Source organism: Podarcis melisellensis (genome assembly GCF_964234715.1).
Source record: "Podarcis melisellensis genome assembly, chromosome: Z".
Classification (NCBI taxonomy): Eukaryota; Metazoa; Chordata; class Lepidosauria; order Squamata; family Lacertidae; genus Podarcis; species Podarcis melisellensis.
The window spans coordinates 17,074,175-17,094,352 of NC_138547.1; the positions used below are offsets into that span (position 1 = coordinate 17,074,175).

Sequence of the window (20,178 nt, forward strand, 5' to 3'; positions counted from 1 at the left end):
GCGTGGCGGCTGGCTCGGGGGGCATGGCTCTGCCCTATTTAACGCAGGCGTGACCTGGGATCTCCCTCTTTTGCTGCCTCCAGCTGGGACCAATGCCTAAGCCAATACCGCTCATCACCTGTAACCAATAAAGTTGTGGCCTTAATTAGCCCATTAACCTTAATAATTGTGTCATGTGTCTTTATTTCCACTGGGGGGGGCGGGAACTCGCCACGCAACTGAGCAGCCTTGCCTGGTGCTCTGGTGACCTCCCATCCATACTACCAGAGTGCATTGTATGTGGGGCTGCCCTTGAAGGCAATCTGGAGTGTACAGCTAATGCAGAACGAGGCTGCCAGGCAGATATGTGGGGCAGCCTGATGAGACCATGCGCCCCCTGCAAATGCTGAAATTACTAGTTCAATTAGTGTTATTGCTTTGAACTGTTTTTGCAAAAGCATTTTTAATGATATAGTTACTGATGCATTTGCTGCCCTGGACTCCTTTGGGAGAAAAGGCAAGATACAAAATTAGTGGTCGTGATAGTGGTAGCAACCAAAGTAATAGCCATCTGATTAAGCTCACCAAGTGGCCCCTGGAGGGGCTAGAGTAAAGTGAGGAGCATAGGATCCTACATCAGCTACACTGTAAAGTGATTTGGTGAAGAAGAAAAGGACACACACACACCAATCCACCACTAAGGGATGTGAGACGTCTTCCACAGCTGTCACTGATGCAAAGCACTAGCCTCTCCTGGGCTGCATTAGAGGGTCTTAGAAGGACATCTAGTGGCAATTTGAGGAATAAACCTTCTCGAGATTGCCTAACAATTACAGGCAGGCACACATCACAAAATTCAGTGCGGACCCTGATTTGGGGCTTTGTAAAATAGCCCAACTTCAGAGAAGGTGCTACATTGGCTGCTCAGTTCAGCTTGGGGTCTGTCTGAGCCTGTTTCATTTCCCCACTATTCATTATTGGAGGGAGGTGGATTGTGGGGGGTGGGAAACTGCAGCTATTCTCCTTATCACAGGACAAAATTTGCAAGCTTGGTGTAGCCCCATCAAATTGCAGATTATGCACACACACCACCACACCACACCCACAAACATAAAAAAAATTCAGCAGAATTGGATGAAATTTGCAGGCAAGATTGTCCCTTCCAGAGGCACAGTTCTCACCAAATTTCAGAAAAATAGATGCAGTGGTTTTCTTGCAGGGGTAGCCGTTACAGTTTTAGGTTGGGTTAAAACAAAAATCACCTAATCTCCCCTAGCATTTTACTAGTCAGTAATCCACAATAATGTCTAATAATTTCAGTGGTTCTACTCTGCATATGACTGGTTGATAAAACCCAATATTTATATCACACGCTTCAATCAGTAAAAACCATGAGCAATCTTCAACAAAGGGTAATGCTGTGGTACACACAAGAGAGAAAAACTAAGAAGGTAAGAAAGCACTGGATTAAAAACTAGTATCTGCAATCCACTAACCTGGATCCCTTCTATCCTCTCTGTGACGACATATGCATGGTGCATTGCCACAAGCGGCACATTAACACCGGCCATCTTCCCCAAGGATTGGGCCCACACACCTGTTGGGGGAAGGAAGATCTACCATTGGATGACCACAGCAATCAGGGATGCCTTCTGGGTGGGAAAGACTCGTTGATGCACTGAGCTCACATCAGCTACTGGTTTGCTTGACAAAGGCCATAGCTCTTTGCATGAAGAAGACTCAGTTAGTACTAGGAAAGTCTCCATCTGAAACCCTGGAGAGCAGCTACCAGGCAGTGTACAGCTAGAAGGACTAATGGTCTGACTCAGGATAAGGCAGCACACTGGCAGAGCATCTGCTTTGCATGCAGAAGGTCTCAGATTCAGTCCCTAGTGACATCTCCAGGTAGGGCTGGGAGAGATCCGCTGTCTGAAACCCTGGAAAGCTGTTGCTAGTCAACGTAGACAATGCTAGCTGAGATGGACCAAGATAGAAGGAACCCCAATGGATCGTGGTTCTAGAATCTGGGGACAGGAGACATTTTTCTTACCCATGCAGTTCACCACACAGGGAGTCTGGATGGTTCCATGGTCTGTCACTACAGCTGCTACCCGTCGGGCTCCCATATCATCCTCCCTTAATTCAATGCCTATCACAGGGCAATTCTCAATCACCTAGACAAAGCAAAGTGGCAAAGAAGCTGCATGTTTTTCATTCCTGCACTTAAACCCACCCTTCTTCAAGGAGGCATACACAGTTCTCCCCCTCTCCATTTTATCCCCACAACAACCCTGTGAGGTAGGTTAGGATAAGAGACAATTACTGGCCCAAGGTCACCCAGTGAGCTTTATGGCCCTTGTGACTCACCAGAGCTCCTCGGGCGGTGGCTGCCCGGGCGAGGGTCATACAGGTCCCAGCAGGATCCATCGTGCCATCCTTGGGGACGTAGAGTGTGCCATAGAGGTCATCCACATTCATCAAGGGATACAGGTCTTTTGTTTCCCCAGGCGATAGGACATACGATTCAATACCATAAACTTTACCTAGCTAGAAAGCATATCAAGAGGACAAGTGTCTCACAAAACAACATCCAACAGACTGACTAGTGGATCAAGCAGAGATCTATCTAGTTCTGTCCTCACAGCAGCCAGATAAATGCCCCAATAGGAAACCTGCAAGCAGGACCTGAAATGGGACAGAATTAGCTCCTCAGGCCCTCCCTCCTCAATAGAGGAGAGGAACCGGATAGGACTTTTTCTACTTACAGACATGAGCCTTTTGTATTCGTCCAATCTTTGCTTGTTAGAGGCAATGAAGAGGCCACCATTTTGAATCCATCCCGTGTGGAGGCCTGTCTCCTGCTCTAGGTCTTGGCTAACGACGGTACGAGTATGAGCCAACAGTTCAACCTCCACATCACTGGGGCGCAATTGCCACAGCAGGCCTAAGCGAGACAGGAAGGGAAGGAGATAAACTATTATTCAATATGGATGCAAGGTGGTGTCAGTTTCCATTGTGGCCCAGGTTCGGCACTGTTTCCATTCCACAATGGTTTGGTTTGCAAACCGAAGACGACAATAGTGAATACCAATTTATATTTGCTGGATCTGTTTCTGTTCCAGACATGGGGCAAGTAAGGCAACACTGACCATTTTCCCATTCCTGTTTCCATCAGAATTTTCTGGCATCCCTGTTCTTCAATGAGCAGTGGAAATTGGACACTGTGCCACATTTAAGGCATGCATAAACTATCAGCGATCAGGATCTCTTGTCTCTGCCAGGAGAAGGGAGCATCCTCTATGAGCACAGGGATGAAATTCGTCAGAAAAGAACAACTGCCGCTGCCATCCCTCCTGCAGGAGGCAGAAATGGCCATCAACTTGGATGGCTTGAAAACAGGATTCGACAAATTAATGGAGGAGGAGGCAGCTACCAATGGCTACTAGCCATGACGTCTATGTTCTGCCTCCACTGACAGAGGTGGTACGCCTCCAAATACCAGTTGCTAAGAACTGCAGGTGGGCAGAGTGCTGTTGCTTCCAGGACCTGCACAAGCATCTGGTTGGCAACTGTGAAAACAGGATGCTGGACTACTTGGGCCATTGGCCTGATCCAGCAAAGTTCTACTTATGCTCTTAAATTCAGGCATTCTCTGCAGCAGACCCTAAGCTGCAGTGCTGCCTCCCCCCACAGAGATGCACCTTGCATCAGGGTCGCTGTGAGTGGTGCAGAGACGTGTGAACACCAACCTAAGCTCTTTAGAGAAAAAGCGGGGCTGAAATTTGGTAAAACAAATAAATAAATATTGGAAGCTTTCATTTTTTTGCATTGTAGTTTTTGCCTTCTTACTTTATGGCTAAATCATTGAGCTTTTGTTGGATTTTTTTTACATTGTAGTTTTGTTTGTTTTTACTTTATGATAGATTCATTAAGTTGTTTACTGGGCCCGTGGGGGCTTTTTTTTTTGATAATTTTTGAATATTGTTGTTTTTCTGTTAATTTTTATTACTTCATTCCCCTGCTCTTCATTGAAGAGCAGGCTACAAATACTGTAAATGAATGAATGAATGAATGAATGAATGAATGAATGAATGTACACCACCCATCTGACTGGGTTGCCCCAGCCACTGTGAGCAGCTTCCAGTGGATATGAAAACTTAATAAAACATGGGTAGGCAAACTGGCCAGATCCAGCCCTATCACCTTCTAAATCTGGCCCATGAACAATCCGGGAATCAGCATGCTTTTACATGAGTAGAATGTGTGCTTTTATTTAAAATGCATCTCTGGGTTATTTGTGGGGCATAGGAAATCATTCATTATTTTTTTCCAAAATATAGTCCGGGCCCTGATACAGTCCGGTCTGAGGGACAGTGCACCAGCCCCCTGCTGAAAATGTTTGCTGACCCCTGTAATAAAACATCAAACATTAAAAACTTCCCTTTCCAGGGAGGTTTTTGCCTTCAGGTGTCTTCTAAAAGTCAGATAGTTGTTTACTTCCTTGACATCTGATGAGAAGGCGTTCCACAAGTTGGGCACCACTACTGAGAAGGCCCTCTACCTGGTTTCCTGTAACCTCACTTCTCACAGTGAGGGAACTGCTAGAAGGCCCTCAGTGCTGGACTTCAATGTCCAGGCTGAATGACAGAGATGGAGACGCTCCTTCAGGTCATATCAGAAATATAACAAATCATCATCATACTCTCTGGCACAGCCAGCAGACAGAGCCTCCACAGGCCTCTCCAGAAATCTAATTACATTTCTTTCCCCTTTCCCTTTACCTGCTGTGTGCCAGGTGGTCCCTGAGGTCAAGCGGTCCCTTTCCAGTAAGACAACGTTAGTCACCCCCATCTTAGCAAGATGATAGGTGGTCTGGCACCCTAAGCTGCCTCCGCCCACCACCACCACGTCAGCAGATGCTGGGACTGGCTTGGTGGGCCCTTGGCCCTGAGGGGCCTCTTCCTTCAAGGTCTTCTGGTAAGGGACACTCTTTTCAGTCTGCTGGCCTGTCGTCCTGCTGCTAAAGAGTCGTATGTGTCGCCAGGGACAAGGCAGTTGGAAGGAAGAGGTAATTCGAAATGCCTGCTTCAAGGTGGCCATGGCGATCTGGAGAAGAAAGAAAAGGCGTTGATGCAACTCGCCAATCTATGGAGTCGAAATCCTTCTCTTTAACAAATGGGTGCTCATCATTCCCAAGTCTATGTGTTTAGCCTGAGGGTAGCAGAAGCGAACACTGCTTTATTCCTGTAGTGATGAGGGTGTTAGAAGCAGTTGTGAAGGAAAGGTGATGGAGAGGAGGAAGAAGAGAAACTTCAACTTCAACTTGGGTGCTTTTCCACTTACATCATTCTCATGGTCATTTAAAGGGTTGGGGTGCTGTAAAATCATACAGCCTAAAATTACCCAGCTGCACCTCTGTTTCTCTCTGAGGAATCCCAGAAAGCTTAAGAAAAACCCCCGAATCCCATAGAACACATTCTCAAAAACACTGCTCCATATTAAATAAACTATAAATGAGGCAACTAAACTCATATTCAGGTTTTAACTTGTATTGTACTAGACACCTCTTAATTGTGTGTCTTCATTTGGCCAAGCCCTGGGGCAATTCAATTTTGGATAGCAGGGTTGCGGGGAGGGGTGTGTGGAAGGGTGGTTCTAGTTGCTGGAGGGTCAGGACAGGGTGTGTCTTTCCTTCATCTGAACTTCAAGCCAGAGAGTCTGCAGGAAGCAGAGGAGGTTCTGTCTCTGCGCAGAACCAGGGAGAGGGAAGAGATGCCTAGACTGCTCAACATGCAGAAGCAGAATTGAAACCCTGGAGAACTGCTGCCAGACATTGTTGACAATACAGTGGTACCTTGGGTAACAGATGCTTCCGGTTACAAACACTTCACGTTACAGACTCTGCTAACCCAGAAATAGTACCTCGGGTTAAGAACTTTGCTTCAGGATGAGAACAGAAATCATGCAGCGGTGGCGCAGCGACAGCAGGAGGCCCCATTAGCTAAAGTGGAGCTTCAGGTTAAGAACAGACCTCCAGAACAAATTAAGTTCTTAACCCGAGGTACCACTGTACTGAGCAATGTGAACCCCAATGGTTTGGACTCTGCAAAAAGCAGCTTTCAGTGTTTTGATAAGAGTTCTGCTACGCTTCCCTTTTCATTAATCATCCATTTGCTTTTATCCTGCCTCTCATTTTGAAATTCTATTATTATTACTGGGTTATATCCAATGTTTGTACTACCTTTAATTGAAATTAATGGCATGACTCACTTAGGCCCATGGATTTTAATGGGTCTGCTTCATGTGAGACAATCCATTATTATTTCATTTATATCCCACCTTTGTTGCCAAGAGCCAGCGGTTAGGAGCTTTGGACTTGCATATGAGAGCTGGCCTGGTTTTATTTCACTGCTCCTAATTCCAAGCTCCAGTGTGCTCACCCCCACCCCCTCCAGGCTCCTCCACTACTCCATCAGAGTGAGTTTCTTGGAATCCTGCACAGTCAACAAATTCCTCTGTCAAGCAGGCTTGAATCTCTGCTTTTGCAGTAGGGACCTGAGACTCTCATTTGCAACACACACAAACCCTTTCCAATAGATGAAACCTTGCTTGAAAAATAGTAATTTTCCAACACAGCTCTCTGGTACGAATATAAACACCACAGCTTGAAAGAGACAGGATAGAACAGGGCAAATGCTTAAAATACACATTCCCATGCAATGCAGGAATTTCAGCTATAATATCCATGACAAAAGGCCACCCAACCTCTAAAAACCTCTAAGGAAGGAGATTCCACCACCTCCTGGGGGAGTTCATTCCACTGCCTAACAGCTCTTACTGTCAGAAAGTTCTTTCTGAAATTGTTGGTACAGGTTCTACCATCCAGAGCAGTAGAAAACAAACTTGTTCCATCTTCCATATAGCAGCCCGTTGGATATTGGAAGATGGTATCATATCTCCTCCTCTATTCCAGGCTAAACATCCCCAACTCTTGGGCATCTTGGTCACCCTCCTCTGCACACCTTCCAGCTACTCAATATCCTTCTTAAATTGTGATGCCCAAAAGTGGACACAGTACTCCATGTGTGGTTTGACCAAGGCAGAATAGAGCAGTACTAGGACTTCCCTGTTGATGCAGCCTAGAATGTATTAGCTTTCCTTGCTGCTGCATCTCACTGTTGACTCATGTTCAGTTTGTGGTCTACTAAGATTCCAAGATCTTTTTCATATGTACTACTCACAAGCCAGTGTCCCCCATCTTATATTGGTGCATTATATATGCTTGCTTACTGAGACATATATAAAAAGCTGACAGGTAAAGGTAAAGGGACCCCGGACCATTAGGTCCAGTCGTGACTGACTCTGGGGTTGCGGTGCTCATCTCGCTTTATTGGCCAAGGGAGCCGGCGTACAGCTTCCGGGTCATGTGGCCAGCATGACTAAGCCACTTCTGGCAAACCAGAGCAGCGCAGAGAAACACCGTTTACCTTCCTGCTAGAGCGGTACCTATTTATCTACTTGCACTTTGACGTGCTTTCAAACTGCTAGGTTGGCAGGAGCAGGGACCGAGCAACGAGAGCTCAACCCGTTGCAGGGATTCGAACCGCCAACCTTCCGATCAGCAAGTCCTAGGCTCTGTGGTCTAAACCACGTCCCTTCATAAAAAAGAAAAGCTGACTTACAACAGGTCAAAAATAAAGGACTTCTTCATGCAACAAAGAGTTATGGAACTTGCCTGCAGGAGGCAGTGATGGCCACCCACTTGGACGGCTTTAAAAGAGGATTAGCCCCATTCATGCAGAATAAGGCTATCATGCTTTACACAGCTGATGCATGGAACACATAACATCCACTTCATGCACAGCTCATATGCATGCCAAACACCACCCTCAAATGCAACAGAAAAGACAGTCAGCTCCATCCTGTTTACCTCTGAAGTCAGGTTGCTGCCGGATTCTTCTCTCTGGCTGCTAGAAGCGCTGGACTGGGCTGTCAACCACACTGCTATTACACACAAAAATTAAGCAAGAGTTGAAAGAGGACACCAGAACAGAAGTGAAGGCAGCAGCTGCTGCTGCTATTGGCCAGGGGCTGCTAGTCCCAGAGTCCAGTCAGTGCATTTCTGGGAATGTGGAGTGACGTGTACACAGCTCATGTGCATGGGCATAGCCAAGGGGGAGCAGGCAGGGGCAGCTGCCCACCCCAACCAATAAAAATCTATAAAAATGCATAGCTAACTGAGGTTCTCCCCTGCCAAGAAAAGGCCTGCCCCCCTAACAAAAATCCTGGCTATGCCCATGCTCATGTGGACATATCCTGCCTCAGAAGAAGCAGCTCCATCTGTGCATCTGTGCTCATTTGGGCAGCAAGCTTTGGCAGAGTCTCGCTTGAAATAGAATCACATAATTCTATGCTCCAATGGGCAAGCACAGATGTTTTTGGCACAATTAACAAAACGAGGGCATGCCTTGCATTGAACTTTGCACAGTACTAACTAGTGGGATTTGTTGATAGAAAATCTGTTGTCAGTGGCAGCACCGGAGGGCGGGGTAGAATTCATGTGGGCACAGCAGGGCAAAGTATATTTGTAAACTAACAGCATGTGTTAATAACCAGCAATGTAGGTAGCAATTGTGGGGGGAAGCGACTCCCTTGTTTAGCTGGGTATTGCCCCCCCCATGCCACACATGTCTGTTTTATGGTTGCCATACATCTGGGATTTCCTGGACATATACAGAATACTGCAGTCAGCAGCAGTGTCTGGGCTGAAATCAGTTTTTTAATAATAATAATAATAATAATAATAATAATAATAATAATAATAATAATAACTAATGTTCAGGAAAATCCGGACATACGGCAAAAAAAACTCAACAATTTTTTTGTTTGATGGTTGTTTAAAGAAACATCAGACAATATCACCCTGGAGGAGAGGGGGAAACTGAATGGATCTCCCCCCCCCCAAAGAAAATACATTGGGGAGATATATGGGGCAGAAGAAGATTTCACAGGAACAGAGACTCATAAATGGCAGTTAATCCAAGTCTGCAAAGTGAATATTTATGCGTTTCCAAAGCTTTATACATAGCACTGGTCAGGTTTTCTAGATATTCTTTTTTATATCACACCTTTTCCTCCACGGAGCATAAAGTGGCGAACATGGTTCTCCCCCTCTCCATGCTACTTTCACAACAACCCTGCGATGAAGGGCTAGGCTGAGAGCAGTGGCGTAGCGTGGGAGGTGCAGGGGGGCCGGCCGCACCGGGCGCAACATCTGGGAGATAGGGTTAGGGGCGCAAATCCACGGGTTAGAGGGCGCAAATCCACGGGTTAGAGGGCGCAAATCCACGGGTTAGAGGGCGCAAATCCACGGGTTATGGGGCGCAAATTACTTGCCTTGCCCCGGGTGCTGACAACCCACGCTAAGCCACTGGCTGAGAGAGACAGCGACCGGCCCAGTGCCACCCAGTGAGTCATGCTGCTGAGTTCGGGATTTGACCCCCTGGTCTCTCCCAACGGTCTACTCTAACCACAGCTACATCAGCCTTCCAATGTACATAAGCCACTTTTACAGAGCTCTCTGCCCCACCGAGCTTACAATCCATTTGTTTCAGAACTGGAAGGAGACAACCGAAGGAGGAGGAGAAGAAGGAAAGGCAACCAGCAGCAGAAGAAAGAAAGGGAGAGAGAGAGAGAGAGAGAGAGAGAGAGAGAGAGAGAGAGAGAGAGAGAGAGAGAGAGAGTACAAGTGGCAGTGCATGCGTAAGTGTTCGTGTGTGAGATAGAGGATTATACCTTTCCTTCTTTCTGAGCTCTTTCAACAGCACCACACTTCTCTCCCGCGCCAGCAAACGAGGCAACTTTACAGCCAGAACCATTCCTTGTAAGAACAATCAAATGTGGGCAGTGTCGGCTAGCTTGGCTCTTATTGGACAAGAGACTGGAGAGGGAGGGGTTTGCCACAGTGCAGCTGAGGAAGGAGGGGCTGGCTGTGTTGAAACTGGGTTAAAGAGCCAGACCTACCCTAGAGGGGAAAGAGGGGCGACTCAGGGATCAGCTTCCGAGCTCTACTTTTGCACATTGCGATATTCCGCGGTTGTAGGCTATGCATTTTCTGAGCTCTGCAAAAAATGCTGTGCACCAATTAAGGAGGAGACTTTTCCTTTCAAAAACGTTTCCTTTATTCTGTTTGTAAAAAGTATTTCTATTCCACCCCCTTACAAAACATTAGGGAGCTGTCCAGCAAGGTAGAAAAAGCAAGTCTTGAAAACGACTGGCTAGACGAAAAAGCTTTTTAAACAACTGCCTATGTCTGTCAATGTAAGCGAAAGGGAAAGGTTAGAGGCTGCCAGCCGCGTCTCTGCAGGAAGAGTGTTCCATGCAGCATGGGAACAGCAACACCAAACACAGGGCTTTCACGGAGGGCGGGATTGGGCCCTCTTAACAGGGCGGATGACTAACTTGTAAACCGCTTAGAGGTTTTACTACAATCAAGTGGTAAACCTTCTTGAATAAACACATAAATGAAATAATTACCTCCAAGCAGAGCTTTGTGGCACAATAAAGGGCTATCAGTCTTGCAAGCAAAGGGAAAGTTCAAAGTTTCAGAATTTATTTATTTATAAGAATAATTATATTCTGCCATTCATAAAAGAAATCAAAGCTGTTTAAAATAGCAGCACCATCCCCCATACAATAAAAATGAATGTGCATAAGCTTTCTGGAATAGAAAGTTTTTCAGCAGAGTTTGAAAAATTAAAACAGAAGGTGCCTGCTGAATTGGGCATGTGAGCCTGCCAATGTTTTACAAAAGGAGCTGAATTTAGGGCCTTCTCACTGCTTGCCCCCAGACTTTGGAATTCCCCTCCTCTCAAAGCCAGACTGGCTCCTTCCTTGTTGTCCTTTGACTGGCAGGTGAGGATTTTCTTGTTCCAACAAGAGCAATAATTGACTACTATAATGAAAGAGCTGGTGCTGTGCTGTTTTTATTGTAATTTTCTATATGTTTATAATAGTCTGTGTAAAAAATTGTGTGGATATGCGGGCCAGTGGAGAGGCAAAATCAAAATTAAGAACAGAAGCAGAAATATTTTGTTATTGGGGTACAGGAAAGCAAGAAACACACAGCACACACAGGACATACATACAGACGTGGTCCTTTCCTGCCACATTCTCCCTGCCTCCCCCCAAAGCTAGGTGACTCTTAAGGATGAAGGGGGTTGCCTGAGGGGGGGAGAGGTAAAAAAAACGAGAGGGAGAAGGGATGTTGGAGTTGAAGGAGAGAGAAACACAGATGACACTCCCCATTTTCAGGGTTATTTTTACATCTTTCCATATAGGACTGGGGGGCTCTAAAAATGGAGGAAGATGCTGGTGGGATTTTTTGGTGAGGGGGGGGCGTTACAAAAAGGCAGAAAAAAGCTACAGGAGGGGACACACATGCACTTCCAAGCGTGCACATCATCCAGCTGCTTTGCTGTTTTCTTGCATTTCTCAATCCCTCTGTGTAAAACCACGGAGATGTTAGTTTGTTTGTTTGGTTGGTTTGTTTGTGCGTGGGAGAGATTTTATTAAGATAAACAGTAGCAGCTAGCAGGCACCATTCAAAAGCCTCAGATGCTGCTCGAAAGAGGACCCAGGAGATGCGAGGAATAGAGAGAAAAGCAGCTGCTTCTGCATATATGTTTTCATTTTATCTTTAAAGCGGGTCAGCAGGTTTTTTGTTTTTGTTTTTAAGAGAGAGAGAGATGTAGGAAGACATGGACTGCAAGTAAATTAAGGGAAGGGAAGGGAAGCTGCAGGTCCCCTAAACACTCCTCAAGTTTCCCCAAGGAGCTGCAGCTCACCGGTTGAAAACCAATGGTTTATTATGCTATGGTCTTAAAGCCTTCAGGCATTAACTAGAGCTAAGTGTCAGGGACTGACTGGATGACAAGGAGTGGTGGAGGCACCAGCTGGGGAAGCCCCAAGGGAAATCCCAGAGAAGGAAGGCTCAGAGCCTGGGGACTGGCAGTGGGACACTGAGGAGACGTCAGAGGGGGAAGATTGGGAGGGCCTGCTGGATACTGAAGGGACAACAGGGTTCAGTGAGCAGAAGGAACCTGTGACAGGGAGAGGTTTAGACTCTGAGGCTGAGGCAGAAGGGGAGGAGTGTCAAGGGACTGCTGAAGAATCCAGAGAATCTCCCTCTCCTGTTGTGATAAGCTCTTCTCCCCAATGATCTCCAGGAATGCACAGGATAATGAGGAGGGCAGAACAGGGACCGGAGGTGCTCAGACACCATTTGAGACTTCTTGGGAAACATCTGGGAGAGCAGTCGCCTTAGAATCATAGAATAGAATCATAGAATCATAGAGTTGGAAGAGACCACAAGGGCCATCGAGTCCAACCCCCTGCCAAGCAGGAAACACCATCAGAGCACTCCTGACATATGGTTGTCAAGCCTCTGCTTAAAGACCTCCAAAGAAGGAGACTCCCCCACACTCCTTGGCAGCAAATTCCACTGTCGAACAGCTCTTACTGTCAGGAAGTTCTTCCTAATGTTTAGGTGGAATCTTCTTTCTTGTAGTTTGGATCCATTGCTCCGTGTCCGCTTCTCTGGAGCAGCAGAAAACAACCTTTCTCCCTCCTCTATGTGACATCCTTTTATATATTTGAACATGGCTATCATATCACCCCTTAACCTCCTCTTCTCCAGGCTAAACATGCCCAGCTCCCTTAGCCATTCCTCATAAGGCATCGTTTCCAAGCCTTTGACCATTTTGGTTGCCCTCCTCTGGACACATTCCAGTTCGTCAGTGTCCTTCTTGAACTGTGGTGCCCAGAACTGGACACAGTACTCCAGGTGAGGTCTGACCAGAGCAGAATACAGTGGCACTATTACTTCCCTTGATCTAGATGCTATACTCCTATTGATGCAGCCCAGAACTGCATTGGCTTTTTTAGCTGCCGCGTCACACTGTTGGTTCATGTCAAGTTTGTGGTCAACCAAGACTCCTAGATCCTTTTCACATGTACTGCTCTCAAGCCAGGTGTCACCCATCTTCTATTTGTGCCTCTCATTCTTTTTGCCCAAGTGCAATACTTTACATTTCTCCCTGTTAAAATTCATCTTGTTTGTTTTTGCCCAGTTCTCTAATCTGTCAAGGTCGTTTTGAAGTGTGAGCCTGTCCTTTGGGGTGTTAGCCACCCCTCCCAGTTTGGTGTCATCTGCAAATTTGATCAGGATGCCCTTGAGTCCATCATCCAAGTTGTTGATAAAGATGTTGAATAAGACCGGGCCCAAGACAGAACCCTGTGGCACCCCACTAGTCACTCTTCTCCAGGATGAAGAGGAACCATTGATGAGCACCCTTTGGGTTCGGTCAGTCAGCCAGTTACAAATCCACTGAGTGGTAGCATAGTCAAGACCGCATTTTACCAGCTTCTTTACAAGAATATCATGGGGCACCTTGTCAAATGCCTTGCTGAAATCAAGGTAGGCTACATCCACTGCGTTCCCTTCATCTACCAGGGTTGTAATTCTGTCAAAAAACGAGATCAGGTTAGTCTGACATGACTTATTTTTCAGAAATCCATGCTGACTATTGGTGATCACAGCATTCCTTTCTAGGTGCTCACAGACTGTTTGCTTAATGATCTGCTCCAGAATCTTTCCTGGTATTGATGTCAGACTGACTGGGCAGTAGGGTAATTATTTGGGTCCTCTCTTTTCATTTGGGTCCTCTTAGGAGGGGTAGAAGGCAGGCACCTTCAGCCCTGGCAACTGCTCTATAGGGGAAAACTGGGAAGTGTTGCTGAGTTTCATGTTCTTTGCATAAAGAGTTAACTTCTCACTGTGTGAGATTGTATGGGAAAAATATGGAATAACAGATACAATCTTGCTTAAAATGTATATAGGAAGTGCAGTGTAAGCGATGGAAGTCAATCAATGAAATTTTATTGTTATTTTCATATTGAGATATTTGTAGAATAAATTTGGAAGAAATTGTTCCAACTTTTCTTCTATTCTCTTTATTTCTTTTTTTCTCTTTTGTTCTTTTTTCATGTATTTGAAGTGTATATGTGTGTATGTATTTGCAGTGCTTTGCTTATATTTTTGTAACAATTATGTTAAATAAAATTTAAATAAAATAAAAAATAACTTCACAGACAATGGATATCTGTTTCTTTTATTGCTGACCTGCATCTGACTCTAGCCCTGATACGAAACATTTTGGTTATATGAGGCTGATATTCATACCACAAATTTTAAGGGGGAGTGGGAGGTTAGGTTGGTAACAGAGCCCCTGTGTTGCATGCAGAAGGACCCATGTTTAGTCCTGGGCAATTCCAGGTGGGGGGGGGGGGAGACCTCTGCATGAACGTCTGTAGAGCTGCTGCCAGTCAGTGTAGATAATATTGAGCTAGATGTACCTGACTCTGTAGAAGGCAGCTTCTTAGGTGGCTGCTTCCCTGGCAGCAAGACCTCTTGAACTCTATGATCAAGTGAGCAACCTAAGAAGTACCTGGCAGGGGTAGCCTCCACACTGTTGCCCGTTCTCTTCAGTCTGCCCCAAGGGCCCTGGCCTGAAAGGGAGAATTTGTCTCTCTCTCTCTCTCTCTCTCTCTCTCTCTCTCTCTCTCTCTCTCTCTCACACACACACACACACACAAAACTACATCTCAGTGTGTACTCAGAAGTGATGCATCTAGATAAGGATATGGTTATTTCTTGAATGTTTCATAACTCTGTGGCTACTATATGATCTGCCCAATCACCAGCATGAGCAAGCAGTTACCAAAGGGTGATTGGTTGAAGGGTGATTGGATAGCAGAGCAGGTAGAAGAGATACCCACCCTCCCTGCTTTAACTCATGCAGGATTCTTGGCAGTTGCTGACAAAGAGAGAGAAAGAGTGAGTTCTGAGAACCAGATGGAGATATCTGGAGGGCCACTTTTGCCCCTGTACCTGAGGTTTAGTTTGGGGTGCTTTTCATTAGGGAAAAACACCAAAAGGGCCAAACACTGTGGTGAAAACCAGCATTCATATCAGAAGAGAAATTGTTTCATAGATTATATATCTGTTTGGAGTGTCTGGCTGGGGAAATCAATAGTTCTGACACACGAGTTGGTTGAGGGTCTCTCTTTGCTGAAGTTGCAGTACTGAAGTCACCCTTCCAGGACACAAGACTGGGCAGTGTGTATGGAGCTCATGGGCTGCCCAGATGACCAGATCCCCCTCTTGGGCTCACTGATGGGGTCCAAAGAAAAGCAGAGCAATATGTTTGGCACAGGAGTTTATCAAAGGAGGGGTACATACAAGGTGCCAGCCAGCCGCTTTAGGGACTCCACTCCAGATTTGTGGTGGAAAAGTGGGATACAAATGTAAAATAAAATGAGGAGCATATGATGTTTTTACTCAGGTGCTACTGGGAAGTTTTGTCTGATGCAAATCAACAGTTCAGCTTTTCTTCAGGAGAACATGAAAGTTTATTTATATAGCTACCTCCATTGGAAATTTGATTTCAAGTGTTTGCCATTAAACTTCAGTGTGAAGGTGGCAAAAATATCTCTCTTTGGCCTTACTAAAAATGCATTTCTCTCTCTCAAATCTTTTGCGAAGGGTCTGAGAGGGAGAGAATTTGACACATAACCCTGTCTTCTGTATCCAAACCCTGCCAGCTGTGGGGGACACCTTCAGTGTCCACAACTGCCTCATAGAGGCATGACCTACTGAGAAGAGTTGTTGTGTTCATTAGGCCTGGCACTCCTGAGCAGACCTTGTTTCTTCTAAGGAAGAGTAAACTTCACTTGCTCTATGTGATTTATTGCTGGCTCACTCCTGACACCATCTAAAGGATTGGGGGACATTCCATGGTCTATGGTCACCCAGCTGTACCCTGTTGTCTGAGGAAACCCCCAGCAAGCTTAAGAGAAACACTAGGATCTCCTTTTCAAAAAACAACTCTCTGTATTAAAGTGTGAGGCCACTAAATCCACCGTGTTTAAAATTGTATGCACCAAACGTCTCCTAAATCAGTTTCTCCTTTTGGCCAAGTCTAGAGGCAACACAATTTTGCAGAGGAGGGTTTGAAGAAAAAATAATAATCTGTGGCTCTAGTTACTGAAGCCTCATAGGGGAACGCCTCTTAAATAGATGCATTCTTCCATCTATTGTATGCAAGAGAATCATGCAATTGTAGAGTTGGAAGGGACCCAAAGAGTAATCTAATTCAACCCCCTGTAGAGAATGCTACTTCTTAAAGTAGGATTATTGGCCATGATGGCTGCAGCTGATATTAGGTGAAGTCCAATAAATATGGTTCCCCACCCCTGATGTAAAAGGCGGCATTCCACTCTCACAAGAGAGTGCTTCTTTTAAAATAGGGACTTTCCCCCATTTCCTGCATGCAAGAGGAAAATGCTGCTTCTTAGATCAGGACTAGGACAGGTGTGGCCCTCCAGATGTTGCTGAACTAGAACTCCTATCATCCGTGACTATTAGCCATTCTGGCTGCTGGAAGTCTGGCTATATATGGAGGGCACCATGTTGCCTCCCCCTGCTTTAGATCATATCCCACAACTATGCCAAGATTCTGAGAAACACACGCAGGTGATGGGAGCATCTGTGTGTCTCAAGCAGCAGCTCTACCATTTCTATTTGCCTGACAATCACAACTGCAAATGGATTTTCAGTTCTTCTCCCCATCTATAAACCAAACTTCACATGATCTTATATAATCTCCCATCTTCCATCTGGCCCTAATTCAGGGGTAGTGCAAAAAGAACCAAACGAGAGCAAACAAATCAGGGAATTTACATATTCTTTTTTTGTCCATTGGTACAATTATTTTAAAAATGTTTTTTTCTTCTTCAAAACCAACTAAAATATATGTACAATATTCTCACCACATCATCATCATTAAAGAAAACTTCCTTTCTTATTCACAAATATATATTGTGGTGACAAAATGGGTCCATAATTAATTACAAACGAAATAATCCCTTAGATTGGGGGAGGGAGAATATTACATCAGTAAACAAACATACAAAAGAAGAAAGCCCAGCCCCCTCCAACCCAACCCACCATCCCTTTCCTCCCCCACCCCAAGAAATGCTTTTATTTTTTTCTCAGAATTCACGACAGAAGGCAGCAAAGGCATTTCAAGAGAGAGGAGAGCGCTGCTCCAGTTTCATTTTTGAAGGAAGTATGATTGGCCTTCACCGAGAGGTAAGCAACCAACAACCCTTAGTTATTTCATTATTCTGGCAAAATAACCCTTCCCACTTCCCCCCCTCTGTTTTCCAAAAGCTGACCAACAGAACTGCAAGGCTGTAGACTCCATGCAGATCTTATTGGAAGCAAATCCTACAAGGAAGCCTGGCAGCTGAAGGTGCACAAAAGTAGGAGTTCAAAGGTGCTTCAGTTTACACTTTGCTGGCTTCCCTGGGCTGCTCCCTGCAGCAAGTTCCAAGATCTGCTCTTTGCATTTGGTAACAGTTATGGATCAAAGAGGGACACAGGTGGCGCTGTGGGTTAAAGCCTCAGCGCCTAGGACTTGCTGATCGAAAGGTCGGCGGTTCGAATCCCTGCTGCAGGGTGCGCTCCCGCTGCTCGGTCCCAGCGCCTGCCAACCTAGCAGTTCGAAAGCACCTCCGGGTGCAAGTAGATAAATAGGGACCGCTTACCAGCGGGAAGGTAAACGGCGTTTCCGTGTGCAGCTCTGGCCATGTGACCCGGAAGTGTCTCCGGACAGCGCTGGCCCCTGGTCTCTTAAGTGAGATGGGCGCACAACCCCAGAGTCTGTCAAGACTGGCCCGTACGGGCAGGGGTACCTTTACCTTTACCTTTACCTTTATGGATCAAAGAGGCACCCAGAGGCAGGAGAGGCTGGTTCATTGGGGCACAGCCCCACCAACCCCTGGTCAGTCCTCATGCCTGTCATCTTCTTACTTTCAAGCCAGACTGGGATGGGGGTGGGGTGCTGGCTATCAGCTTCCTCCTCTTCCTCCAAGCAGATCCTCACTATACAGTTAAAGCACATTGAATAGGCATTTAAGAACATGGCTACCCCCCAAAGATTCATGGGAACTGTAGTTTCACCCTCACAGAACTGTACAGTGGTACCTCGGGTTACAGACGTTTCAGGTTACCGACTCCGCTAACCCAGAAATAGTACCTCGGGTTAAGAACTTTGCTTCAGGATGAGAACAGAAATCGCGCGGCGGCAGCTAAAGTGGTATCTCAGGTTAAGAACAGTTTCAGGTTAAGAACAGAATTAAGTTCTTAACCCGAGGTACCACTGTACTTCCCAACAACCATAACAAACTACAGTCCTCGCGATTCTTTGTGGGGGAAGCCATGCATGTTGAAATGTGCTTTGCATGAATGCAATGGATCGATCCTGTGTTGTCCTTGCAGAGCTCAGCAGGGACAGTAGGGATGACACTAGAATCAGCTGCCTCTGCCTGTCAATGCAATCCCTAAATATATTATCTCTTAAGTGCACCAAGCACCTCTGGATGGGAAATGAACTTGGGTGGGGGCAGGATGATTTAACTTTCGGTGATGGTGCAATCTGGGTAAATAGGGTGGGATATTAATTTAGAGAAATAAATTATTTTAAGGTGACGACTGAGCGAGACATGTTGAGTTTTAAGAAAACGAGTTGCATATTTTATTCAGAACTGACAGCCCTTATCAAATCCTAACCCTTAGGGTGACCAATGTTTGGACGTCAATGGGTGATTTAACACTTCTCTCTTTCCAAAAGAGCGAAAACTGTGAAATTTGCTGATTTCTCAAATGGGTGTGCCCTGAGGATGTTCTTGGACTCCAGCTCCCAGCAGCCTCCAGTAACCAGCATGGGATGATGGGAATTGTAGTCCAAGAACACATGGAGGACCCTAGGTCGGGTGGGCGAGACTGCTGTGGAGCACAAGCCCCAGCGAACCAGCCTGACATCCCCCAATCACAAGGGAGAAAATCCACTCAGAGATGTGCAAGGGAGCATTTTTCAGACTGAGAGCCACATTCCCTCATAGAGAACCTTCTAGGGAACACAGTGGTTGGCAGTGGTTGTGTTCCTTCTAGGGAACACAGTGGTTGGCAGGGCCAGTAGTGGAAGCTGGTGGAGGGACAGGTGCAAGTCTTACATTTCTATGGCAAGCTATATCCCAGCCATGAAAAAGGCAAGTGCTTGTATGTCCACTTTTCTCCATCCATTCACCCAAGCAAGAGGCATTACCCCACTGCAAGGTGAGATATCCAGTCAGCCAAACCCACGTAAGGTGTGGAGCAAGCATTCTTAAATGGGGAAAGGGGTGTGTGGATGTGGAGTGGCCTCTGGGACGAATTAAGAGGCTTAGATGGACACTTTCAGCCCCCTGGGGTCTGAAATCCCCCACCCCTGCACTAAGAAATGAGGATCAATGTCACACTCCTTAAAAGTGAAGGAGAACCTGATGAACAAGGTCAGATGCAGGTGATGCCTCACCTTTCTGGGCAACCTTCCAGGAGTGACATTCTCAGGGTTCCTCCTCACCCAAATTGAGCAGGTGGTCCTTTTATGCCAACTGGGGAGGGTGTGATGCCTGAATGAGAACAACACAACCATGGCCCTGCCCCCAGACTCATGCCTGTTGAGTGTGTGAGATCAGTCCCACATACCATCCAAACTACGTCTGTAGTCTATGAGAGGACTCCCTCCATTGTCCTAATGCCAGAGTCCCCAGAAGCCTTGTAGAAATCAGGACTCCCCTTCTCCATCACTCCCCACCCAGGAACATGAGACTCTCTCCAATTCCAGAGTTCCACCATGCCATCCCTGTGGTGGTTTTGGTCCAACCTTCACTAAACAGGCTTTGTAAATCACCCCTAAGCCATGTGTCACTGAAGGCTTCCCTTAGACGCCCCACAACTTTCCAGAAACACCACCCAACTTTGGATTTCAAAATCTTATGTACAAGTCAAGCCATCAATGAAAGATAAAGCTAAACTGTCTCTCCCAACCCCTCACCCACAGAAAGCACAAATGCGCAAAGAATCTCGTTCTGTTGCATGTCCATGTGCGTTTGTTTGCTTGCTTGCTTGCTTGCTTGCTTGCTTTCTTGCACCCCATTTGTTACAATGGGCCCAACAAGAGGCTTTTGTCTTAGTTGTTAGTGCCGGAAGAGGGACAGTCGCTTTTTCAGAGCCCCAGAAAAAGGGCTTGTTTC

The 20,178-nt window shown here is 46.1% G+C and overlaps 1 protein-coding gene across 1 annotated transcript in view; it reads right to left on the reverse strand.

Moving 5' to 3' along the window:
- The window catches only part of SARDH (sarcosine dehydrogenase), a 48,689-nt gene extending 38,822 nt beyond the window's left edge, over nt 1-9,867 (reverse strand). The window contains exons 1-7 of the mRNA XM_081897795.1: nt 9,775-9,867; nt 7,910-7,983; nt 4,761-5,085; nt 2,745-2,923; nt 2,347-2,526; nt 2,030-2,153; nt 1,476-1,576 (exon numbers count right to left, since the gene is read on the reverse strand). Coding sequence (XP_081753921.1) covers nt 1,476-1,576; nt 2,030-2,153; nt 2,347-2,526; nt 2,745-2,923; nt 4,761-5,079 — 903 coding nt within the window. The 5' untranslated portion in view covers nt 5,080-5,085; nt 7,910-7,983; nt 9,775-9,867. The remainder of the gene's footprint in view (nt 1-1,475; nt 1,577-2,029; nt 2,154-2,346; nt 2,527-2,744; nt 2,924-4,760; nt 5,086-7,909; nt 7,984-9,774) is intronic.
- Nucleotides 9,868-20,178: the final 10,311 nt, after the last annotated feature.